Below are 26005 nucleotides of genomic sequence, written 5' to 3' on the forward strand. Positions count from 1 at the left end.
GAGAGCCAGTTTTGAAAAAGGTGGAAATCTGAAGCTTGTAAATACGTCGATCTTCAGATTACATTTAAAAATCTTTTGATTTCTAAGAGATATTCTGAATTGCTGTGAGCACCATTGAGTTCTTGTCTTCTGTGCTTTGTAGCGGCTTTGATTTACTTGTGACTCTGACATTTACCGTACTAGGTAGAGAGGACTGTTTAAGAAGTATAGCTAAGTTTAAATATGGCTGTAAAAAAAATTGAGACTGGAATGACTACTTTTGTCCTCTCTGTTAGAGAATTGTATAAAATGTTTGGGTTTTTTGTCCAAGACTTGATTTATAGAATGCATATTCGAGTGGATAGGCAAGTTCTCCAGCTCAGACTTGAGGAAACCAGGAAAACTAGAAATACCTTAGTCAATAGGAAGGAAAATTTATATTCATAGTGTTTCTGTAGTTGCATCAGTGAACAGAAGGTCGGGGTCTACGTGCAAGTAAGGGTATGGTGCTCTCATGAGGCTTTTCTCCACTCCAGTAATCTACCATACTGTGTCAGATTAGAATAAATGCTACATTTAGTAGCTTCAGAAAATTTTTGTATGTAAAACTAATGAGGATGAGGAAAAAAAATGTAAATATATTTAATGTCTAGCAATTTATTGTAATTGTGACTGAAAAGTATGGCTGATATTATTCCAAAGCTGTAGTTTAGACTTTTAAAATGTTTTCAATTTATCATAATTTAAATGTCTTGTTTTTTGTTTTGTTTTTTACTATTTATAAGAAGCTTTACTTTGAGATTCTTAAAGAGTAAACACAATAAGGTAACACTGATCTGTATAAATTACTTCTTGACTCATGGGGGGATTCAAGTCAATAACTTTATTCCTAAGATAGCAGATGAAATTAGTTGAGCCTTAGAGATGTAAATGGATTTCTGTGTGTTCAGAGTCTTAATTGAGTATCCTTTAAAAATACTTGTGGCAACCATTGGTTACTAAAATACAGAATAGCAGTGGGTTATGCGTACAGAGAAGAAGAAAACAGTTATCGAGTTTGGGGATTTCATTATACGTAAGGAGCATTTTTTTTTTAATTTTTTTTTTATAGACGTCATGTCTAAGTGCATCAACATAATTCACGCACATGTAATCGTGGGAAGAAATATCATCCTTAATTATGGATGTTTACATTCTGATCTAGTATGAGTATTCCGTGTCAGAAATCATCCTATTTTACTATTATTACTAGCTCACTGCATTGAAGAAAGTGGATTATTTATTGCTTTTTTTTGTGCATTTATTTCAGGGGTCCATTCAGTGTTGTGCGGCGATGCATCAACAGGGAAACAGGGCAACAGTTTGCTGTAAAGATTGTCGATGTAGCAAAATTCACTTCAAGTCCTGGATTAAGCACAGAAGGTAAGAATAAGAAATGGAGTAAATTGTAAGCAAGCTGCTTTTTGGTTGGCCAGTTTTATACTAATTATAACAAATTCGATAGCAAGCTTAATGTCTGGTTTGATTCTCATGTTCTGTTTCAAATTTACCTGAGAATTTCATTTAAATTGAGATAATGTTACTGCTAGCATCTTTTCCTAGCCCTTCTCAAACAGAACATAAGCTACATGTTCCATAATACTTTGGTGCATTCTAGGGTATTCTGGTACAGATTTCTAAAAACAATAAATTCTGTCTCTATTCTAGTCTTCATCTCAACCGTATTTTAACAACTGTTGAGACTTAGGACACATTTCCACCTTTACAGGAGTATATCTTTTCCTAACAAATTCAGCCTTTTGGTGCCATTAAGAAATGGCACCAAAAGGGAGAAGTAGTACAAAAAAGCTCAAGAGCTGATTATGAAGAAAGAATAAGCCAACAGTAATTGTAGTTTCACTGAAGAAATGCAGGAAGCTGTTCATGTTCACGTTTTCTTCTTGGGATTATGCTTATATTTGTTTTTTCCATTCCATGCATTTTATACTGATATAGTTATTATTTCAAGCTGGCAAGTCATTGATTTAGTTGATGATAAACAGTTTCTGTGTTTAGTGTGTCATTTGGGGTTTTTTTGTGGGTTTTTGTTAGTTTGATTCTAGGTGAATTTTTTGGGGGGCAGGTGGGTTGTTCCTAAGGTTTTTGAATTATTATGCATTAGTTTTATAATATTAAGATACATAAGTTATATAAGTGAACCTAGAACAAGTATTGTATCAGATAAACAGATAAGAGGAATCGCAGACTCCTTCCATCATGTGTATTTCCTTTTCTTTTCTTGTGGACCCATATTCAGTCCAGGTTTGGGGCTTGTATTTCAAAAGCATATTATTTTTTCTTTTGAATACATTAAGCTTATTTTAGGTACGGCATTCCTTCAACACGCTGGGGGAGAGCCATGACTTGCAGCGTAGTGATACTTAAAATAAAAATTATATAACTGAGCAGGAGGAAGTAGTATTTGTAAATTACATTGAAGTGTATGCTGCAATTGAATGGTAACATGGAACATGCTGTAATGCAGAGTTGTTCTCTGCAAGATCATTTTGAGGTTTATCTCTTTACAACTTTGCCATGCACAGTCTTTCTCTGATACACAGGAGTGGGAGAATCGGACAACTGTCAATCATAAGCCAAGGAAAATACCTGAAGAAGATGACTTGTAAAGTCAACTTCACTCAGTCTGCTATGCTCTAAAACTTCCTTATCTTCAGGTTATATTTGATTTTGATCCTGCAAGTCCAGGGAACAACCCCTCGAAAAGACTTGGAGCTCCTTTGTTTTCATTACAGAGAAGTCTGAAGGAAGGGCTATTTCGACATGGATGGCTCCATTCAGTAACAGTCTATATTAGGCAGCAAGTATGGAGATTTTGAGCTTGTGAGGAAGTTGAACACGGTACATATTTTACAAGACTGATTGTTGGTCTAAATACTTATTTCCTACATTAGCGAACCTGCCTTACCACAATAACAAAAGCAAATCAAGCTTTGAAAAACCAAGTACTATAGACTAATCTGTGTTTATCAATCAGTGCTAACATGAGCATTTGTGGTATGGGATAAAGCTTCCAAGGCAAACTTTTATCCAGTGTAACATTATTTCCATGAGTTTTCTGTAAGACTTTTAACATGTAGGATGCATATGGACACAAATCTTAAGTGTATGTCCATCTTTGCAATGGATTATTAATAGGAAAAAAAAATAATTCCATGTGACAACTCCTGACAGCTAACAAATGTAATTTAGATTAATTCTATTGAATTTAATTATTAGTATTCGTAGTCCTGAATACTGTGTATCTTCAACCTCTGTAGTGATGTAATTTAACGATATTAATGAAGTCAGTTGACATTTAGTCACTGTTCAAGTGGCTGCATGATCCACTGGGTTAGTGCTGGCTATTTTACATGCTGAAGGATTTTACTACAACTCATGATGCTTTCATAGAAATGAAAACGCACAAAATGTGAAGTTTGAATATTTTTAGAAATAAATGAAAATGTCTTATACTGTTCTATTTAGAGGATTCGTATGGGAGAAGACCTGATACTTTGTAAGTTATTTTAATCACTGAGATATCATAAAAAACAGTGTAAATTTCTTTTCAAACACAACTCGTAGTTGATATACACAAAACCTAGAAATGTGTTTAAAAAAAAAAAAAGCATTTTTCTTATATCTGAATTTGTTACAGCTGACATTAGTTTCCTTTTGACTGTTCATATATTCTACTGCTCCTTGTATCCCGTGAATTTTCTTTTTATTTTTCTCTGCATGACTTGGATATCTTGCTTTTAATTAGGTGTTCTAAAGTCAAGTTGGAGAAATAACTAGCAGTGTACTCCCAGGGTTAACATAAGGTCCAGTCTTGTTTAATATCCTTATTAATGGCATGGATGATGAGACAGGATGTGCCCTCAGCTAGTCTGCAGATGGCGGTAAAGTAGGAGGAGTGACTGATATACCAGAGGGTAGTGCTGCCATCCAGAGGGAGCTAGACAGGCTGGAGAAAGGGGAAGACAGGAACCTTTTGAAATCCAAGCGAGGGGATGTGCAAAGTCCTGCCATTGGGGTGAAACAAGACTGGCATCAGCTGAAAAGCAGTGTGGCAGAAAAGGACCTGGGATTCCACATGGCCATGAACATAAACCAGCAATGTGTCCTTGCTGTAAAGAGGACGTTACATTAGATAAAGAATTGACTGTTCAACTTTTTTCTTATTCCCTTCAGGTGTTAAATTATTTTTTCAGTGCTTTAGTTTATATAGACTGCTTGATGAGTAGTTTAAGCATGAATTATAAATGTACAGCAAACTGTAGTTTTTAAGTCTAGAAGACTCTTCATTGGTAAGTAATCAAACTCATCAAAGTAATCTCCCCTCCAAAATAAACCATAAGCTTAAATTTCATAGCATATCTGTTAAAAGAAAATATATCATGCTGAGTCTAACATCCTGAGAGATACTGCTGCAGCTCCACATTTGTAGCTTCATCCCACACTGAAATTGTGTTCCTAGCAGGCATGCCTGTTACACGAGAGAAAAAGCTCTCCCACAAGCACTGGTCTCATGTTCCTCTGCGTAGTTGAGCAAAATACACCTGTATAGGGTTGTTCCCTCCTAGCAGCTGGACTCAGACACAGGTGCTGGTGCTTTCACACCCAGAGCTGTCCCTTGGAGACGCACCGACCCTGTGGCTGTCAGAGCCCTTCACTTACATGTCAGCTTGTCTTACTTGGTCTCTGCTGGTGATCTTGTGCTCACTCACGCAATTGTTTGCTCCAGACGCTGGCACCACAGAGCTGCATGCACATAGGTGTACATAGGGGAAAACAGTTGAAGATGTAGATTAATGACGAGACAGGGCAGACTGCAATGATTGTGCACAGGGCTTTCTTACATGTGAATGGGCTCTTTTATTCTTATGTTCCTCTTTTATCACATTTCTTTCTTCCTAAATCTCAATTTGACTACCTTTGATCTTTCTCTGAATAAATCAAAACATGTCATGTAATATCAGAGTGCTCTTCCCCTGCATCTCATAATGTGTCTTAACACACGTTGGCAGCAGCCTCCTTATTCTAAATGATGATCTGGAGGGCTGCTCTGGGTGAATTCCCGTAATGGGTTTCATGTTGGGCCAACAAGGCTGAAACTCTCCTGGGACTGTTCTGTGAGGAACTCTGTTATCCTGTCCTCTGTGACCTTATTAGAGGTTTTTGCCTGCTCTTGTGCCCCTGTGCTCTTCTGGTCTTGTGAGCAGGTGATTCTCCTGTGATGAGCCTAGGAGAAGCTGAGCAGGGCATTATGTGGGCTTCCTTCACCCCACACACCATTGTATCTGTGCTTCTGTGGGTGTGTAAACAAAGTTTTATTGTGTAAACTAACGACATTCTTCTTGTTTGAGACCCTAGTTTAATTATAGTTTAGTTACGTTTGTCTTCTTGCTCAAAATGCAAGAAAAATCTAGACTGGAATAGAAGAAAGATAGATATGACTACTTTGGCATTCATATAGTAGTAAGTAACGCCTGGAGCTTTTTCAGGTATGATAAAGCAAATGATAAAGGTGCATTTATTAACCCTCTTTGCATAACAAATTCAGAATTTGAATTAATGTAAAAAATTCCGGAAATATGCTTTAAAAATATGCTCTCAAATCTTCATTCTTAAACACTGCCGTCTTTAATCTCTGTACAAAATACATGAGGTATATCCAGTTTCTGTTCTGAAAAATGAAAATGCTTTCCAAAACACTTCTGTCTTTGTACACAGCCTGTACTCATCTAACTAATTGTGATGCTTGCCAATAGTTGTCCAGAAATAGGCTTCTAACTGTGCTTGCCATAATACAGGCTGGTTACAAGCATAGGGAAGCTAATAAGTGTCAGCTGTATTTTCAAATATTTTCTGTTTGCATGCAAGCATGTGTTCTGTTCAGGTTTTACACAGTCAATATAAGAGTAATTGCAGCTGAGATGCGATTTCTGTTGTTATTTCGTTGATCCAGTATGACCCTTCTTTGATTCTTAAGTTAGTTATTGTTATTTTCTGAAACTGAAAATGTGTCACAGAATCACTAAGGTTGGAAAAGACCTACAAGATTACCCAGTCCAACCATCACCAATAGTTCTTGCTAAACCACATCGCTCAACACAGTGTCCAAGCGTTCCTTGAACACCTCCAGGGTCTGTGATTCCACCACCTCCCTGGGCAGCCCATTCCAGTGCCTGACCACTCTTTCAGAGAAGAAACGTCACTGCAATGTGGTAAATAATTGTCCCTATTCACCATCACTATTCTAGAAATGCGTTAATGTTAGAATGATAAACCTGTATTCTGCCAGTAAAGCAGGAAGCTCTGGCAAAAATTCAGTCTTTAAGTTTTGTGATTTTTGCCTGGTATAGTTTATATCCGGTGAAAATCTTGTCTGAAGTCTTTTTTCCAAAAGAGCAATGTCAGGGCTTGTGATCTACAGTCTCCTATTCTTTTGTACTTTTCACAGTTCATGTGAAAGTTTGGATGGGGTCCTCATCACCTCTGTTAATTTTCCAGCAAATGATCTACGTTCTATTTAGGGCTATTCTGCATGTACTGGTACTTTTCCTAGATTATGTATAAACAGTGTTTTGACCAATAGGCAGTGGAAATTTGCAGAAGCAAAGAAGCATTAGCAAATGCTGATGGACCTTCTAAGTAATAGCTTATAAAATGGAGGCGTCTTTTTGATGTGTAAGATAAGATGTGTACTTCTGTTCATGATAATATCCATACATGTTGTGCTGTGGTTGAAAGTTGTATCAATATTTGTAAATAGGAGCTCTTAATTTTGTACATCAATTGGCTGAATGTGCACTTGTGACTTACAGTAAGAGAAGTTTGCTAAAACTAAAACATATAGCAGAATCTTTCTACCAGCTATTTGGTCTTCCATCTGAAAAATTAAAAGAAAATAATGGTAACAGTAAAGACCAGTGACAGGCTGTTTTGATCCATGCTGCAGTTACAAAAAGTGAACACTGATTTTTGTGGAAACTTCCAGTCTAGCCATCTGTATCATAAAATATTTATAATTAATGCATAAAGTATGTAGAAGTTGAAATCTCCATAGTATGTCATTGTGTGGAAGAACAGGGAAACTCTGAGAAGAAAGCTCACAATTTCTGAAGCTTGGGGAATTTTCAGTATGCCAATTGTGAGAAATAATTTAGATAAAATCAGCGCATGTTGAATTGCACAAATGTACAGCTATCCATCTTGTGTCATTTGGTGGCTTTAGTCCACTTGTAAATTGCCAATCAATAGCTATATTCTCCAGGATAAGGGGTGCTCTGTGGGGAAAAATGTCTTATATTCTTTTTAGCATAGAAAATCTTTTCAATAGAAGGAAAGCAATGTTTAAGAGGAACAATCAAGTTATCTTGATACAAAAGCGGATAGAAATATTTGTCGCTTAGAATCTACCTTGTAAGACAGTTTATGAAGGATACTTTCTAACAGAATCAATGATTTTTAGCTTCTCAATGAAGAGTTGAATTTCAATTTCAAACAAATCAAAGACTTGAAGATTCTGAAGAGAACGATGAACTTAATTCTGTTTCTTAAAGACTTTCTGCTTTTTATCTGCCACTGTAATCATATTGTCAGAGTAAAACGCTATCATGTCAGCTGTCTTCTAGTATATTAATAATTTTAATAGGAAGTGAGATACAAGCATTACATATACAGCTAAATTTAAGATTAAAAATAAAATTTAATTAATGCACATTATATGAATTCAGTTTTATCTTGTATGCTGCATTGAATTTCAACATAATTCTAGATTTAAATACTGCTACAGGTATAGTAAGTGACACTAGAAACTTAACTGGAAAAATGTCATTCTCCCTTTGCAGTAGTGGAATAGAAAGTATATGGTTTTAAAACACTTTGTTCACTTAAGTACCTACAAGATAAAAGGATAAGAATATTAAATTTTATCTAACTAAGCATTGCAAGACGCATTTTCGTAGGGTTATGGCACAGCAATTTTTTTTATGCCAAAGGCTGGAGGAGATTTCCGTTTTTACAGTTCAGTGTATTACAGTTTTAGCACTCTGAAACAGGACTTACTGGTGTGTCTTTTTCCAGCTGCAAGCCATTTATTTTAATGAAGGCACTTATCAGGGACACCTGGATAGCTTACTTATATAGATTGTATACTGTGTGCTTGATTTCCTAATATGAATCCAACCTAGAAATACACACAGTGACAGTAAGTAAATTGGTAGAGTAAATAAAAGTACTGTGATGTATAGTTGGTTTACTTAAAAATCTATGGCAGAGATTTTTCTTGGAGATGGAATTTTAAAATCACTTTGTACACAAATATGATTCAAGGCATGCTTCTTGGTTGGGGAGAAGATTACTATGTATGTAGTTTGCCTAAAATATTCAGTAGTCAAAGTTTTTCTTTTTTGAAGTTGTTCTAGAAGAAAAATCCTGATTGCAAATGAGATTGATGCAAAAAGGTGATGTTTTGTTCATTCACAACACTTTAAAATTTGTTAAATTGTATAATGAAGGATTTATTTTTAATACTTTGCACAACTGAGGAATTTAAGATATATTCCACATTCCCCATAAAGCTACTGACAAATTCAGCAATATGTAATCTAAGCCTCTTTATTTCTTCTTTTTGCTAGGAAGACTGACAAATTAAAGTTGTTAAAAGATACACTGTTTGATCTACTGTGAGAGAACCAATTTTTGTAGATTTCTTAGTATCTGTCGTCTTTAATATTGCTTGTTGTATATTGACAATTAACAGTTGCAGAAGCTGGTGTAAATATTGCTTTAGTTTGTAATGTCATAAATAGTGAAGATGGCTTATGAAGTACTGTGTTGCTTAAATTGCCACAAATATATTGTCTTTTGTCAAATCAAGCATGCATTTGAGTCCAATGTTACCGCCATATGGAACTGTATTAAAATATGTATGTATTTCACATCCATGTTTCCAGATCTCTGCAGGTTGCCATCACTGTATTCTCTTTTGTCCTCTTAGTTGTTTTTGAAAATCTGTGACAAACTGGAGCTTCTGTTTCTGGCACGGGATTGGACAAGTGGGGTTGACGTATTTGGAGAGAAGCTTTTCATCTCTGCTGCTGTAGTTTTGCGCTATTCTTATAGTGCTATGTATCAATAGAGCACCTACCATTTCTTTCTCTCAGAAGCTTATCTTTTAGAAAGAAAAACAGGGGAAGAAACTGTTAAGCCCTGGAAATACAGCATGCTAACATCTAGGATTATTAGGTGCCAGTTACCGTCTATGCTGTGTGTGGGTGAGTCTCACTGCTTTGTGTCTCCTCCCTCACCACCTCAGAAAGGCTGGCTGAGCTGATTTCACAGCTCCTTGCTGCTGAGGGGGGAGGGAAAGTCCTGTTTTTTCAACCCAGATTCCTTGCTGTACGTTCCTACCACTTTGTTTGCAATGGCTTTGGTACTTTTCTGACCTGAACAGAACAGTTTTCATTCAAGATGGGGAAAAATGTGAGAAGATATCTTGTACCCTAAGTCTCGTCATCTTTAATTTCTTTTTAATTGGCTTGCTTCCTTGTTTAAAATGTTGTCACGTTTGAAGAATTACCTGGTTAAGGGAAAAGCATATGTGAATGTTGTTTGAATATTCTGCCGGGGATTTTAATACTGACTTCAGAGAAAAATATTTCTGTATGTTATACGTCTAGAGTTTGAGACACTAAACCAGTCTAGGATACTTACAAAATAAATGAGAGGTTCACTTCTAGTGATTATCAGTGGCTCTGTTTAACACAGGAATGCAAACTGGTGTTGGAGTAGGAAGTGTAGAAGCACTTGTAAATAGCAATGGTTGCTCCACAGTTCTTTCCTGAACAGCTCGTAAGCATTGTCTGGTTTTCATTTTTTTCTTAAATAACAAGCAAAGAAAATAACTGGAGAAACTGCAGGCAGAAGGTAGCATTAACAAGGAATTTCTCAGTTTGGCCGCGTTCTGTTTATGGATGTGAAGTTATCCATGTGACTGGCTTTTCTCAAGGGCACTGCCTGGTTTTCTAAGGTGATTCATTCGGTTTAGGTTTACTGTTTTTGGATCATCAGTAACAACACATACAATCAGCTCCAGCCCTTGCTCTCTCCTCCTGTACCTTTTTAATAATCTCCTTGCTTCTCTTGCTCTAGACTTGTTCAGTTTTGTTTTGTTTTTTGGTTGGAATTTTGGAGTCTTTACTGCCTTCTCTTGAATATTTTTCCAGAGAGGAGAGGTGAAGTCCTTTGGTTCAGAGATGCTACAAGTCATGAGCTTAATTTTGGTCTGTTGTGGAGCCATCTATAGATGGCTGTGGCCAGCCATGGGCAGGCTCTGGTCTCTGCCCATAGAGGCCATTGCTGCAGGACCCTGCCATCAGCACCTGGATACTTAGGCCTAGTGCAGCCCAACTAGGGGCAACCTAGTGCATGCCCCACTACATTCTGAGGGATTTCACTCTTTCTCTTTTCAGTCTTTGCTAATCTTGCTTTTCACTGTCCTATTTTAAGATGTGGGCATGTGCTGCTGTCAGGTAATGCTGGAGTAAATTAATTAAAGGGAAGTACAGCTGGAGTTCAGTCCAGAGTTACTGCTGTATTCCTTTCACATTCCTTCACCGTTTACAGCATAGTAGAAATGTCTACCTTGAATCCGTTTTATTTAATAATTTCATTCTGTGGAGCATAAGTCATAACAACTTTTGATGAATTTTTGGCTGTTAAAACAGTCGGGGCTACTCACTGCTTCAGGGCATGGTAATCAGGGTTGAAAATGCTGGTCTGAAGACTGAGGGCACGCACATACATGCCAAGATACACAACAATGTGAGGGGAAAAAATACTATTCTATGACTTTTAATAAAATACCATGCATATTGAAAACTTCTACATACTACAATACTTTCTACATTCTACATTACTTAGGTATTCCAAGCAGTGCCAACTAGTGTTAAAATTAGTATCTTTAATGATGAGGTTGTTTATAAAATCAGATATATTCTGCTTCAGTGTTTAGAAATATTGTAGAAAAGAGCTTTAGAGCTGGTTTTGATACAGTGGCAACTTTTAGAAAGGCATATCCATTGTTTACAGTCACTAGTACATTGTGGCAATCATGAATGAATAAACCAGTGAAACTTAAATTAAAATGCTATCAGGAAAAAAAAGAAAAATTATTTTAGTGATGCTGTGAGGGTTTTTGTTTTGCAACTTGCTGAGCAAGCACAACTGGTAGCATGGACCATCAAGGAGTTTAAGCTGGGTTATTGTCCCTAGACAATATCTAAATCAAAAATCTAGAATGATCTAGTGCCTGCTTTCTGTTTAGTTTTTGGACTTCTCTGTAGGCATGGAGAATTATGTATTGCATTCTGGTGCGGTTATGTGGTTCTATGACGTGACAGCCATTGTAACATCACTGAAAACAAAAACCAAAAAGGACTGGCTTTGGTTGTGTAGAATAACATACGTTGTTCATTATCAAAATACAAATTGTTGCTTTCATTTGCTCTGTAGGTTATTGCACAAAGGCTGTATCAGAAGAATGATATGAGGCCAGGTGGCTTGTTTGAGTTGTTAAAGCAATGTAATGTATTCCAGCCATCTGAACAGTTTTCAAAAAGGATGGCATAGTTCATGTAATCAGACTTCAAGAAAGCTTATAAAAACAATCAAACTGTTCAAGGTGTTTTTTCTTAAGCCTGATGACTGCACAGGTCCTTGCTGGCTCTTCTTGCAACTCCCTGGCTTGTTAGATCTTCAAAGATTATAGAAAACTATTTTTTTCTCCTCTTTTATCAGATACTATGCTGATAATTTATATTAACATCCAAGACCACTGTTCAGCAGATTTTAATTACTCCTCTCAGTCCAACTCAAAGATAAGTTTTTGCTGAAGGTCTTGTAACTTAGAGCAATGAGTGTACTGCAGATGTCTTAAAGTAATGAGGGATGTGTGTATACAAAAAGCAGAAGCAGGTTTTTGAACTTTCTTGTAATTTGAATATTTAAATCCATTTTCAGTCTAGAGATGGAACAGGTTTCATTCATGTGGCATTTTTGTCACATGAATATTATCTGCATTGTGAGAATTGGAAGATGAATTTGCAGTTAAAAGCGAAACAAAGAAAATAGTCTAAGGGAGAAATTGTTAAATTTCTACAGTGCTTACATTCTCATCTATACAGAGTGAGTTAAAGCTGAGTGCTCACATTGAAATCCATGGGCCATTGTAACTGTCTTCAAAGTTTAATCTGGCATATAACTTTTTCAACTTTAGGCACATATTTTTGCAAAACCTCTAGAAAATTAATTCTTATGATAGGGACGTTGTCTGTTGCTATCATTCTTTGATTATAATATTCATTGCTAGCAGCACGTTGTACTTTTGTCTGTGACTGTACTTAAGACAGTGAAAGCATCACTTGACAAGTACTGCTTGTGGTAAGAAAAAATTTAAATGGATTCCAGTTTCGTTATTTTCTGTGGCACTTGGAGAAGTGAAGATGAAGGATGATTTAATGAATCACATTTCAAGAAAATTGCAAGATGGAAAGCTTTAGGTTCAGATTCAGTGCTAATGGTTCAAAGGTTTAAAAAAATGTTGAGAGCTTCAATGTTTTTCTATCTTAAGAATGTTATAATGCAGTTCTTGTCTTATAAAATCATTTTACCTAGTAATTACAAACAGACTTTCCAAATTTGTCATAGTGTGTGACAAAACATGGGATATGTATGAGCTGTATGAATGTCTGTATACTCTGAGGCTCTATTTCCCTAATTAGTTGTTAATGGATAAAGATTTTTTTATAGCAAGATGATTGAAGCAGCCAAATACTGTTTTTCTTTGGTAAATGCAGGCTGAGTACTGTAGCTAGTAAGAAGTCCTGTAATAGATACAGTTGGATGTGTAAGAAGGGATGTGGATATGTAAAACATGCACAGTGACTTTGTATCTGTCGAGCTTTGTGAGTTCTGTCTTAGCATCATTCCAGAACTGACCCTTTTGCAAAGTATCAGCATCAGTTTCTTGCCACTCTGTTTCTGGGGCTGTTTATTAGCATATCCACAGCTTGTGTTTAGCTGGGCTAGAATCAGGGTCACTGTGACTTTTAAGTGACTTTGCATGGACCTAGCACAAGTCCATCACTGTTTATTAATTCAGGTATTGACTGAAAGATACTGTACTGCATCATCATGCTCTGAAGCAGCATAGCTGTTTTGCATGTAAGCTAATAAATTCTGCTGGACTTGATCTCGCTTTTAATACTGTTGCACATGCATATAAAACCTGAATAACAACATGTGGATTTTTAAATTTGATTTTTATTTCTAATCACAGATAATCATCCCCACTCTAGAGGTAGGGTTAGGAGTAGTGAGAACTCCTATCCCTACCTCAGTGTCTAATGTTCCTCTGTCTACTGCAGTGCTCTGGAAAATTCAAGTGGTTGTACAGCATGAGACCAGAACAACTTGTTTCACCAGGAGAGATTACTGAAGGAGGGAATGTCAGACTATGAACTAGTATTTACTTCCTTTGGGGAAGGATAAGGAGTGCATCTTGTGCAACTGTGCTTCAGATTATTTTCAGGATCTGGACAGTACTATACTCAGCCTGTGAGTCATGTGTTGACATGTTTAAACAGAGTTTTTATTTTGTTGTGTAGGCAGGAAAAGTGGTCTAGAGAACCTGTGGAGTGGGTCAGTGGTCTCTTAATTCAGGCAGCCTATGCAAGTATTGTGTTTTACATCTCTAAGTACCTTGTCATGTCAATGAAGTTCTTTATCCTAGTGATATTTAAAGGAGACAGATTTTTAAACTTTTTTTTTCAGCTTGTAGGGAAATGAAGTTTGGTTTTTTTCTGTTTTAGTTCTTTCTTTTAACCCTAATAGCTGTTTCTTTAAGTCCTCTTATAGACCTCTGTTTTGCAGAGTATACAGATCATGATTAATTGCTCTATTTTGGTAGCCTCTAAAAGATAGGAGTGGGTGTATCTTTTGACCACTTAATCTTGTTACAAGCTTCTGGTTGCTCTTGCACATAAGAGCAAAATAAGTGGGCAGAATTTAAAATATCCTGTTCTAGCCTTATTTAATCACCACTACCATTTGGGTACTAAAGAAAGAAAGCAGCTATCATGCTGAACATGTAGAAATGACATAGGGCAGGTTAGTTGGAAGAAATTTGAGTCAGGCCTTTCCTTTACACACAAATAATGTGCATTCTGTTCTATGAGTGTGAGCACTTAAAATAACCTTTGCTCTGTCAAAAGGGGAGTCTAATCCATTATCCCCATCTAGTTATTTCAGGGTGTTATAGATTGATGTCATTCCCTCAAAATACCCTGCAACAGTGAAGGAAGCTGCTGTAAATTATTACTTTGGGATTCTTGAGTTTCAGAGATGTTGGAAGATTCTCAGAAATTAGTCAAAAAGCAGTGCAGGTGTGCTTCCAAGTCTGTATCTCCTGCTTTCTGATAGAATTCCAGGTTGCACTGGTAGAATTAGCTGACTGAACTGTTTGTTGTTTTGTTTTGTTTTTAACTCATTTTGGCCAAGTAAGAGTTCCAGGTATTTTTTTTTATCTTCACTCATCACCAGAAAATAAAAGAAATGCAGTACTGTTTTCTTAATTCTTTGGTGAAATGAAGGTAATAAACTCTTCATATGTGGACTGATGAAGAATTGTCCCTTGAGTATCATTATACTCGTGTATGTTTTGAAAAAAAATACTTTTCAGATGGCCTTTAATTGAAATACCATTCAAATTACTTTACAAAATTGTCATTGGATAGATTCCTTGTGTGGATATGTTGCATCTGTCAGTTGTACAATACAAGACAAGTTAAAGCCTTGTTCCTAGAGGAGGTGTGACATGACAAAATTTCAGCTCGGTGGCACCAGTTTAAATACTAGTATTTAATTATTGTGGAATAAAAAGGAGAGAGATGTTTGAAGGGGACAGATTTCAGAGGCTAGAAAAGACTATTGCAACTACACAAGTGTCAAAAGGAAAGTGGGGATGGGGGAAGGGAAAAAGTACTGTGCTTAATAGGAAGTACATAGAAGTATTTCATGAACATGTGAAAGTAACAAGTTCAGATGAGATTTTGTTATTTTCTTGGTACAAAATCCTGAAAAAGCTGGTAAATGATACATTCTGTAGTGTTGTCTTTGATTACTGAACTGACGTGCGCACTTCTAAAAAACTTGTTTTATAGTGGGTCAATTAACAAAAGAAAGAAAAAAAAGTCCATAACTTTTGGTAATAATCGCAAAAGGAAGTACATGCAGAAGTGCAGCAAAACAAAACTGGCTTTTTCTGATTTCACAGAATCACAGAATGTTGGAAGGAACCTCAAAAGATCACCTAGTCCAATCCCCCTGCCTCAGCAGGAATGCCTTGACTAGATCGCACAGGAATGTGTCCAGGCAGGCTTTCAATGTCTACAGAATAGGAGACCCCACAACCTTTCTGGGCAGCCCATTCCACTGCTCTGTTGCCCTCACCAAGATTTTTTTTCTTGTATTTATGTGGAACCTCTTGTGTTCCAGCTTGCACCCATTGCCCCTTGTTCTGTCATTGGATGTCACTGAGAAGAGCCTGACTCCATCTTTCTGGCACTCACCCTTTACATATTTATAATTTAGATTACTGCTGCTTTGAAGGAGTTTACTGGTTTCTGACATTGGTGTGTTAATGAGCGCAAGTAAAGTTTTTCTTAAGGCATTTTTTCTTTAGGGCTAGTACACCAGTCTACAGGACCTCCTACTTAGTGAGAATTTATATCATCCTAAAAAATGGTCAGGTAGTTATCTATCTCAGCATCTTTCTCCTCAGTGCCTTGTTGATTCTGTTCATAGAGTTTGATATGGAACGAGCTTTTGGTACTCAGCCTGGTTCAGCAACATACAGTGCAATTTGCATTAAATTACCTTAGAAAAACTTCAAAGTAACCTGTCCTGCATGTTTTGCTACCGCAACTAAAATGCTGTCCTTATCTGAGCTACCTGGCACTGTAGAATCGATTCCATCAGAGCAGATTGATATTTTCAATTCAGCTTTTCCTTGGTTGTCTGGACTCTAATGCTATACCAGTTCATTTCTGATATCAGTGAGCAACTGATTTAGTGTTGCTTATACAGAGCCCAGGAGTTCTAGGCCAGAGAAGCTTTAATCCAAACAAGCAACTAATTTTTGTATGATAGGCATCCAGGACAACTGATTGTGTTTTCTGAGTGACTCTGGACTCTCTGTTTCTGGATGATAGTGTTCAGTAGCAGCAGTCTCATGGCTTCTTTAACTTTTCCTAGAACAGAAGTAAGGACAGTTTGTCTGCATTAGCTCAGTCTGGTAAGGGTAGATTTCCTTTGTGTATTCCAGATTCCAGACTTCTTGTAAAATTGAGATTCTTTGTTGTTATTAAGTCAAATTTCCATGTTACTGTGTTCAGGTAAAACTAAGCTACAGAAGAAAACTCATTTCAAACAAAAGGAAGGCTGGAAGTATTAGGATTGTAAGCAAGTAACTTTTAATTATAAACGATTAACTAACATTCTTTTTGTGATAATGCTGTCTTTGAGGGCACTTATTTAATATAAATGTTGTTCTCTCTTCTGAAAACTCATTTAAAGGACCGCACAGTCTAACCTTTAGCTAACCTGAATTGCCTGGAAGAATTTTGGTCAAAATATTGAAGAGTTGTCAAAGTTTGCTGTAGAAAGTTTTAGCACAGTCTCAAATATTGTTAGGAACTGGAGCTTGATGATCCTTGAGGTTCTGTCCAACCCAAGCTATTCTAAGATTCTATCTCCTATACCTATATTGCCTAACCAAAGGCTGAAGAGAACACTTAAACACATCCATGCACATGCACACTCCTGAAGAAAAAAAAAAAAAATTGTGGGAGTGATTGGGATGAGAACACATAATCTGGTGTAAATTTGGAACAGCAGAAATTCCAGTGATTTCAACAAACTATTTGCGAGCTCTACATTTTTAGATCGTTTTGCTGGACTTCAAAACAGTAAGTACATCGCTGTTAAGTTCTGTGGATTACTGGGGAAACTTCTGGCTTACAGCAGCAATGCTGTGTTTAAATTTGTTACAGTTGTGTAATGCAGTTATCACAGCATGCAGCACAAGAGGCAACCTGTGTAATCATCAGCTTGGAATGACTTGTTAAGCTTGCAGGAGAGAAGGTTCTGCTACATCTTGCTTAGCCCTGGCTGCATCTTAATTATTTAAAATGGAATACATTTGTTTTTATTCTTAGGTCTGAATTCATTGTTAACCAGATTAGCAGCGTTAGACTGGGTGAACAGAAAGCTCTATACAGCTAAATAAATGCTGATACCGTCTGTGTTCAGTTGCTACCAGATCAAAGTAAGAACTATGTCGCCACCTAGTGAGCAATCTGTAAGCAGTCATGTTGACTTGAAGCTGTAAAATTGGCAAATTGCGGGGAAGAAAGAGAAGTAGGACTTGATTATGAAATTATCAGCTTTTTTAGACAGGCTATCTAAAAGATCTGTCAGTACAGAAGGCCATTGTAACTTTGCGGCTGAGCATTTTGCCACTTCAAACGTGTAGCATTCTTTTACCAGATGTGCACTTTGTGTTTTAACTATGTTTTTTTCCTCTTCTTACGAAATTTCAGAGCACATTCTGACCGAACAGCTGCTGCACACCCTTACACTTAGCTCTGTTAAAAAATTCATTGTGTTTTCATGAAGTGTTTAAAATTGCTGTTTGCAATGTAACAGCGTGGTCTATGGTAATTGGAAAGGTCTTGTGTTTCAGATCTTTATGCAGTGCTGCATACCTGGTAGCAACATGAGATTTAGTCTAATGTAGTTATCAGCAGTAAATGCACTTTCATTATGTGATTGATCATATCTCAGTCAGTGACTAATTTCCTTTCATTAATTATTGAAACAGAATAAGGATAGGAAAAAGAAAACGTTTTAGATGATTTTACAGAAGAGTTTTCTAACCATCTTCAGAAATCCTCCACTTCTGTTTGAATGTCCAAACTTCTGACAGAGAGAACCCTCCTTCCTCTGTTTTAAATTAATTTATGGGTTTTATAAAACTAATTCTGATTATCACAGTCTTACTTGCGTTTTGATGCACTGTTGAAGCAGCTGCTGAGCAGCCAAGAGAACCACTAACACTGTTTTGGAGTATAGACTGTTAACCTAAAAAACATACAAACAAAACAGAAAAATTATTAAGGAAATCCTGCTGTTCCTGTCTTCTTCCTCTGTTCTCCTACCTCGTTAAACCTGCTGTGATAGAGTAACACTTGAGGACATAGAATGTGTAAAATTTCAGATGAAAGATATGGGCTTATTCTTGTTTGAGAAAGATTACGGTGTCCTTTTTGTAAAAATTGCTAAGAATGATTATTTAATTAATTGAAACAAATGTGTTTAATTATCTGTAATAGGCAGCTGTTAATACTCTTTCATACATTCTTAAACACTTTCTTATTAGTTCAAGTTGATTCATTATTCAAATACATCATCTTCTACATGAAGCATTGCTTATTTTCCAATAAAAATGAGGAAATGAATAAAAGAAGGGAAATTTTGTTTTCATGGACGCAAACCAACTTACCATGTCTGTTAGATATGTGATTCTAGACAAGTCTGGTGGCTGTACTGGAAGTTACGAGAGAGAAGTGGTTTTTGAGAACCAATTTTGTGTTCTTCATAGCTGATGGAGTGTGAACTGGAGGAGAACTGGCTTCTTAAGTGTCCGACGATATCCAGCTCAACATGAAAGTCCATTATTACGTTTATATTTACATCTAAACACTGAGAATAGAATAGAAAAAAAAGTTATTCTGAATTTAGTAAGCATCTGTGAAGTTTGATTTCACAAAACTGAGATTTCTAAAAGTTTCTGCATAGAAGAAGTGCAATCTGGTTTCTAAGTATTAAATGTTAATTGCATTTTCTTTTTGTCCCTTCTCCCACCTCAGTTCCACCCCCTTTTTTTTTTTCATAGTAGCCTTAAGAGAAAAATATTGAAGATTGATCATCTACATTGTCATTGAAATTGTTGATTGCCAGGTTTTTTGTATCAAGAGCCATTTGTGAGCTATGTTTATTTATTTCTTTTTTTTTTTTTATGTGTTTGAAAGCTGAGAGATTACAGATAGATTATAAAGTATAGGATTTGATGTTTATGCAGCAAAAGGTGTGTTTGTATGCTTATTCTTACATTTTGCAACATCCTAAGCAGCTCATAGTGCTGGCTTTCATGGCCATGTTTCCTCCTTCCATATTCCTGACCTTGATTTTATGCCAGTTTCTGTATGATCATTTCACACACTAGGACACTGAGCCAGTGGGAACACACCGAAGTGGTTTAGTGTGTGATATGACAAGCTCTAGGCTGCTTCACAGTGGAGCAGAGGGCAAGAACATGCATGGGATAAAGAGGAACAGCAAACAGATCAGCTTGGCTGCTGTGGAGCTTTAGCCACGCCAAAATGTATGGCAGGGGTGGCAGGAAAGTTTTTACTGCTTGTTGAGGCCAGGAGACATTACTTGGTGATATGTAAGCATTCGATGAGATATCTGTTGCATATCTGACACGCGAAGACACTGCATTTTTGGTTAAGAGAAAGGGAAATTTTCTCCCATGCAGGAAATAAATGAATAATCTATGGGGAAGAAACATCACTGGTTCTTTCTTGCTGACTTACATGCAGAAAATGAATTTTGCCAAGTCGTGTTTTTTTATTGTTGACTATAGTTACTGGTGAACAATATCTCCATCTTTTTCTCAACCCACACGCTTTCTTGATCTCTTCCTGTTTAATCCCTTCATCTTGCTAGTAGGGGAAGAGTGAGCAAGAATGTGGGTGAGAGTTTAGTTGCTAGCCAAGGCTAACCTACTACAAGACTAATGCCAATTTATTTGCAGAGTTGAAGCAGTTGGTACCAAGGTACTAACATCTGTATTGTATGCGCTTCAGAGAACAAACTTTGAGATATGACTAGTCTGACCTTGTGGCCTGAATGACTGGAGTGCATCGAGCACATTTCTGAAGTACATAAGTTAGTTTAGTTGTGTCTTGCTGGAGTGGACATCAACTTCTCTGGGATGCATACCAAAGGATAGTAGGTGCAATGACTTGGAGATGTGCTTCAAGGGTATATTCCTGACCCAAAATAAAAATGAGATGTGCTTGTGGTTAACCATCTCACAAACTGTGGTGTTACTATCTGCAGTTTACAGCCATGAAAAGTTTTGAAATCTTCACTGAATTACAATGACGTTAATTGATGGATTTTATAGGTGGTCAAAACAGGAATAAATTTTCTGATGAAAAAATAAATAAACTTATTTCCTTTTAAAACTTAGTAATGCCATATATGTGTTATAATTATATATAATCACATTCTCAGTGTATGAAATATATAGAAGTGCTTTAAGCAAGCAGTTAACTCATAGTTAAACAAAGCATTAAAGATACATAAAAACGCATTTCATGGTGTTGGCAGAGAAGTTTTTAAAGCTTATGCTTTTCTTGCTGTAAGATATGTTTGTTTGGCTAAAATTAGTTTACTAGTGAAAGATAATGTTCAAAACATAAGCTGGTATGCCATTAGTAAATGGTACGTGCCACCCCATGCCCCTTAAAGCTGACTTAATCTGTTGGCAGATTCTTGAGGTGACCTGAAGCTCTTTTGGGTGTTAGGAGGAAGGCATGTTTTGGCTCAGGATGAGCAGGAAAAATACCTAGAGGTTCAGAAAGCTTCACAGGAAATAAACAGTATTCTATATGATGATCAGAATACTAAGATACTGATAATAAGGCAATTCATAAGATAATAGTGTGATTTTTCTGGGGACATCTTAGGTCACATGTTTGCAGCCCAAACTTCAGCTTGGTTTTAGATTCTCTTCAGAGCTGAACAATATCTGCAGTTTCTTGGGATTTCAGTTCCACTTGAGGAACATGTGGAGTTGAAATTTAACTCAACATTCGATAAAGGAATGAGCAGGCGATGTAGGTTAAGTGAAAAGAATGAGATGTACTCGCCATCTCTGACTTTCTTCCTCCTTTCCCTTCTTAAGTATAGCATCTTTTGACATTCGGGTCAGAGTCCAGCTGGACCTCAGAATACATCACCCCTTTTCTGACTTGTGGCTTCTCTGAATCAATGTGGTGTGTGTTGGCCTGTCTCTTTACCTAATTTTCTTCCTCTCTAATAGGTCCTTTGTTAAACAACTTCCTGCTGTTTTTAAAATAGGGCTTTGTTCTGTTTTTAGCCTCAAGCCCCTGTAGTCATACCAAAGCCTTGTTCTGTGACCTGTGTTTATTTGCTTTCATGCTCAGAAACCGTATTTTCCACATTCTGCTTCTCCTTTCTCTGTTGCTGTTGCTCAGACAGTAAGCAGTTGTTTCACTGGTGGCGTATTGCACAGATGAATGAGGTAAATTGCAGCATGTGTTATTTTCTTCCTCACAGTTCTCCTTTCCTTCTAAATATATGTATAGGTACCACAATAAATTAATAGAGTAAGCAGTCAAAATAAACTATTTTGAACACAATTCTTGCCTATAAATAAATCAGAAGTTTCTGCGGTTTGCTGTTGGATTTTCATTTTCTGTATAAAAATAGGTATCAGATACCATGGTGAAGTGTGGTACTGCTAACATCCTTAGGCACTAAGAGACAATAAAATTGCCATATTTTCTGGAGATTATAGGCATCTGCAGAATCGCTGCTCTCTTAAAACATCCTTCAGTATGTTTACCTGTGTTCCTGTTTAGGAAAGGCTGGATGTGTAATTCAGTGGAAGATGAGAGGAACCTCACTCTCTAGAAAAGGAGCTGGTAATCGTTTAGTGTCAGATGCCTAAGAGTGATGGAACAAAACGGTACAGAATGGTGTTAGTAATTCCTCTGCATCACTGTGATGTATAAACTGAGATAATGAGTATCTTCAGATAGTGGAAGACATGAAGACTGCTGCTTTCTTAGATAATAGAACTTCACCTCTGTGTACGTGAATTTCTTTATTGAAATATCATTTGGATCACTGGAACAGTTTCTTATCAAGAAACTGTCTTCATATTTTCCCATAAATACATTTGTAGGTGTTTCTCCAACAAGGAAACACTGTATGAAAAGTGAACAGAAAAGTAAAGTATCTGCTTCAGACTACAGACTGATATTTTCCTTTCTTCCATATAATCATCATGACTTCATTTAAGATTTTGGTAGTTTTCTAGAATACTGATGGTATGTTAAAAAGAAGAAAAAAATGCTTCAGGAAGATTAAATAACACAGATATCAAATATTTTCATTAAAGAGGAAAGAAAAATAATTCTGTGTGGTTTGTTGGATTTTTTTCTTTCTATAATAGAAGAAGGATTTATTTGCGCTCAAAGTAAGTAAGGGTGTTGTTAGATCAAAAACAAAATCTCTCAAGTGTAGAGAGATATTACAATGGTTTCTGCTCTTTATTCTCCACTGTTTTTGCTTTTCTTATTTACAGCAGAGATGCAAGCTATCGAATGTTGATTAAGATTTATGTCAGTGTAATTTCATACATTGTGATTTTCTTTTTTAATCATGAAAGGAGTGCAGGAAATTTAAATATAAGAAAACACATTTTTCAGTTTAGCAGTAATCAGACTTCAGTGCAAGTTGCAGGCTGTAGAGTCTGCATTCTTGGACGTGTTCAAAACCCAGCTGGACAAGCCTTGCTTTAAGCCTTGCTTTAAGCAAAGAGATTGGACTCGAGATCTCCAAATTTTAATAGTTCTTACTGCAATGTGTTGAAAGAGTTTGTCTTATGTATTTTGAGATAATCTCGTAGTGATACAGGGTATTTAGGATAAAAACAGCATATATACAGCATGTGTATGCATATTATGTGTCTATATACATATATGTGTTTATATGTCTTTAAAGTGAACTTATCGCAGTACAATTCTTCAGGTTATGATCTAGATCTTTAACTGGTCAATTCAGGAAAGATGATTAAGTTTTTGTTTGTTTGTTTTACTGTTTGAGGTCTATGTGAGTCGTTTAACTTAAAACATTTTGAAGGAGAACAATTAAATATAATCTCAAATGTGTTATTAATAAAGATTAAATAATAGATTATAAATTTCAGAGGTGTACATTTGTCCAAACATTATATTCTGATAGTTAAATTTTCATTTTTTTATTTAGTAATCAACAGCTTGAATATACAGCTAACATACTAATTTATTATTTTCCACAGATCTAAAGAGAGAAGCCAGTATTTGTCACATGCTGAAGCATCCTCATATTGTTGAACTGCTGGAGACATACAGCTCAGATGGAATGCTTTATATGGTTTTTGAGTTGTAAGTTTCTCTCTTTGCTTCCTTTGTTGTCATTTACTAAACACAGTCCTTAAAGTATGTCTGCTTCCACCTGCTTGTTTTGTAGCTGAGAAGTACTGAGTGCTGCGAAAATAGTCTTTTCAGACATATGCAAGTGGTAGCAAACAAAACCAAAAACAAAAAATCACTGTCCTGATGTCTGAGTGGCCAGTACTAGTTTGCTAAGTGGCTTTGTAAGGACAGTCCTGCTGTTCATTCTTGGCTGCAATGTCCCTGGTATGGTACACAAGAAAATGAGTTAAAAATGATTGAATCTAATGAAACCAGACATGCAGAATGCTAACTTGTGCATCTTCCATGTTCAGATTTCCTTCTCTTCTTTGTACCTTCCAACTCTTATTCTGCTTTTCCCCTTTTATGTATTACCAGTCTGTGGGCATATGGGGTAATGCCGCCTCAATTTCTCTTCTTGCTTTTAGTTTTGTGATGTATTTGACCTTCATATGTTGGAGCAAGCCATGTCCTGCCCCATGTGTTAGGTTGAATTGGAATGCTCCCTAGATAAAGAATTTGATTTGAGATATGCGCTTTAAGAATAATTTGCACGTGTTAGTTTTACTGCTAAGGGACAAAGCAAGTTAGGTGGGAAGAGCAAAAAATCGACATAAAGCTAAAAGTTGTTGCTTTGAACTTTTCTGCTGTCTTTTCAGGTAAGTTTATAGACATAAGATTTTTTTGAAATAGTTGTTTTTTCTTTCCTCTCTGTAAGTTTTGTTTCAGTACTGACTTTTTTGCTTTGTGTTTTACGTTGTAAATCACAAAACGTGGAGCAAGAGGCTTTCATTATCCTAATATGAAATAATGTACACCTTGAGGAGACATGCTCTGATAATTAACAGGATTTTAAAATGGAAATTAGGTTTTGCTTCTGTTTACCATGCTAGGAGCTTAGAGTGATAGAAAATGAGATAGTAGGAACACCTGCTCTAAAACTGTAGGAAGGAATGAAAGAGTTGTGGGCACAATGTGTTTTATGTTGGAGGGATTGCTTTGGTAATGTGATTTGGCAGAAGACTGTGTTTTTAGTGAAGTAAGGCTGTATTGTCCAAATTTGATAGACTGGCATACTGTGTAATTATAACCTTAATAAGAAATCTGTAGTTAGTAAAAAGCATTTATGTATTTGTGCATGACTTACTTTCCCTCATATTGCTTCCTGTTCATTGCGCTGTTATTATAACAAGCTTAACTACTTTTCAACTAAGTTCTGTCTGATGCAAAAAGGTATGTTTTATTGATGGCTAGTTATTCTGAAATGACAAAGAAAAGGATGACAACACTGCACTACAGAGGAGACAGACCAGGCAATGACAGGTTGTTTGTGGACTGGCAGATTCTTTGCATGCAAATTATTTCAGGACCAGTGCATAAATCAAATGCAATAATCAAATCTAAAACTTTGTCCCATCAGTTGCACATAAATGATGCGTAGGTCCACTTACTGCTTTGTAAACTGTGAGCTACGTGGAGTAGCTGCTAAAATGACCCTGAGCATCTGTGAAATCCATAGTTATGAAAAGGTACAAGTTAAATAAGCAGGTATGTTGTGTGGCTAATGGAAGTGAGAAATGGTACTGCTTGGGCAAAAACAATACAGTCTGTGCCCAATTTTAAAAACTTTTGTTAAAATAAGTGGATATTTAAAAAGTCATGATTCATAGAAGAATTATAGAATGTGGGCAGCAGCAATTAAGTTTAACAGCAACAAAGTAAGTTTTAACAGCATTTATAGACAAATTCAAGTGCTCTTTAGAATGGAGTCATCACATGTCACCAGTAGGTCTCCGTAAGCTGTTAGGTAAAACTGTAATAAATCACAAATAAGCAGTTGACCATAATAGATGTGCAAAGTAAGAATCAGACACTATCCCAAAAAATCTTACTCTTAAGGTAAAATTATTGAAGTGCTTAATGTTATTGCCCATTAAAAGAGGGAGAACGTGCCTGTGCCAGATGGTTTCCCAGACACCTGTCTGTTGCTTCCCAGAAGAGCAGTGAACTCTCCCTTCTGATGAAGGAGATACTTGCTTGCTCTAGAGAGGCCTTACACCTAACACTTGGCCGGCTCTACTCCTTCCCATACAGTGCAATTTTCTTTCCCATTCTGTTGTGCTATTTGCTGACAGTTCTGTAGCAAGTGATCCACGGTGAATCCCAAGATAGCTTTGATCTTTTACCTAATACAAGTGTGTAGTCAATGGAAGTACACGAAACATTTTATAGCACCAAAAGCCGTGAAAGTAATCTTCAAGTTATGATTTATGGAATCGGGAAAATAGAAAATCTATTTTGTTTCATATTTTTTCTAATAATGTAATATTTCAGGCAGTGCTGTCTCTGTCACATAATAATATTTGCTGTGTAGTTTGTGCACATGGCAATAAACACTATTTGTATTTGGAATGTAACTATCGCTTTGGCTTTTGTATTCTGTTGCTTATTAGTTTCTCTAATGACCATTGCTCTTTATCAACAAGAATACTTTGATAAGGGTCATCTGCCTTCAGTATTTCTAAAACAATGGAAATTGTCCATTTGAAATGTCTGAAAACCATGTTCTAGATTTACAAATA

At 36.4% G+C, this 26005-nt stretch overlaps 1 protein-coding gene across 9 annotated transcripts in view; it reads left to right on the forward strand.

Moving 5' to 3' along the window:
* The window catches only part of CASK (calcium/calmodulin dependent serine protein kinase), a 195196-nt gene that overhangs the window by 56567 nt on the left and 112624 nt on the right, over positions 1-26005 (forward strand). For all 9 annotated transcript variants that reach the window (XM_048937650.1, XM_048937674.1, XM_048937683.1 and 6 more), the window contains exons 2-3: positions 1289-1401; positions 23288-23393. In XM_048937650.1, coding sequence (XP_048793607.1) covers positions 1289-1401; positions 23288-23393 — 219 coding nt within the window. The remainder of the gene's footprint in view (positions 1-1288; positions 1402-23287; positions 23394-26005) is intronic.

This window comes from Lagopus muta, chromosome 1 (genome assembly GCF_023343835.1).
Source record: "Lagopus muta isolate bLagMut1 chromosome 1, bLagMut1 primary, whole genome shotgun sequence".
Lineage (NCBI taxonomy): Eukaryota > Metazoa > Chordata > Aves > Galliformes > Phasianidae > Lagopus > Lagopus muta.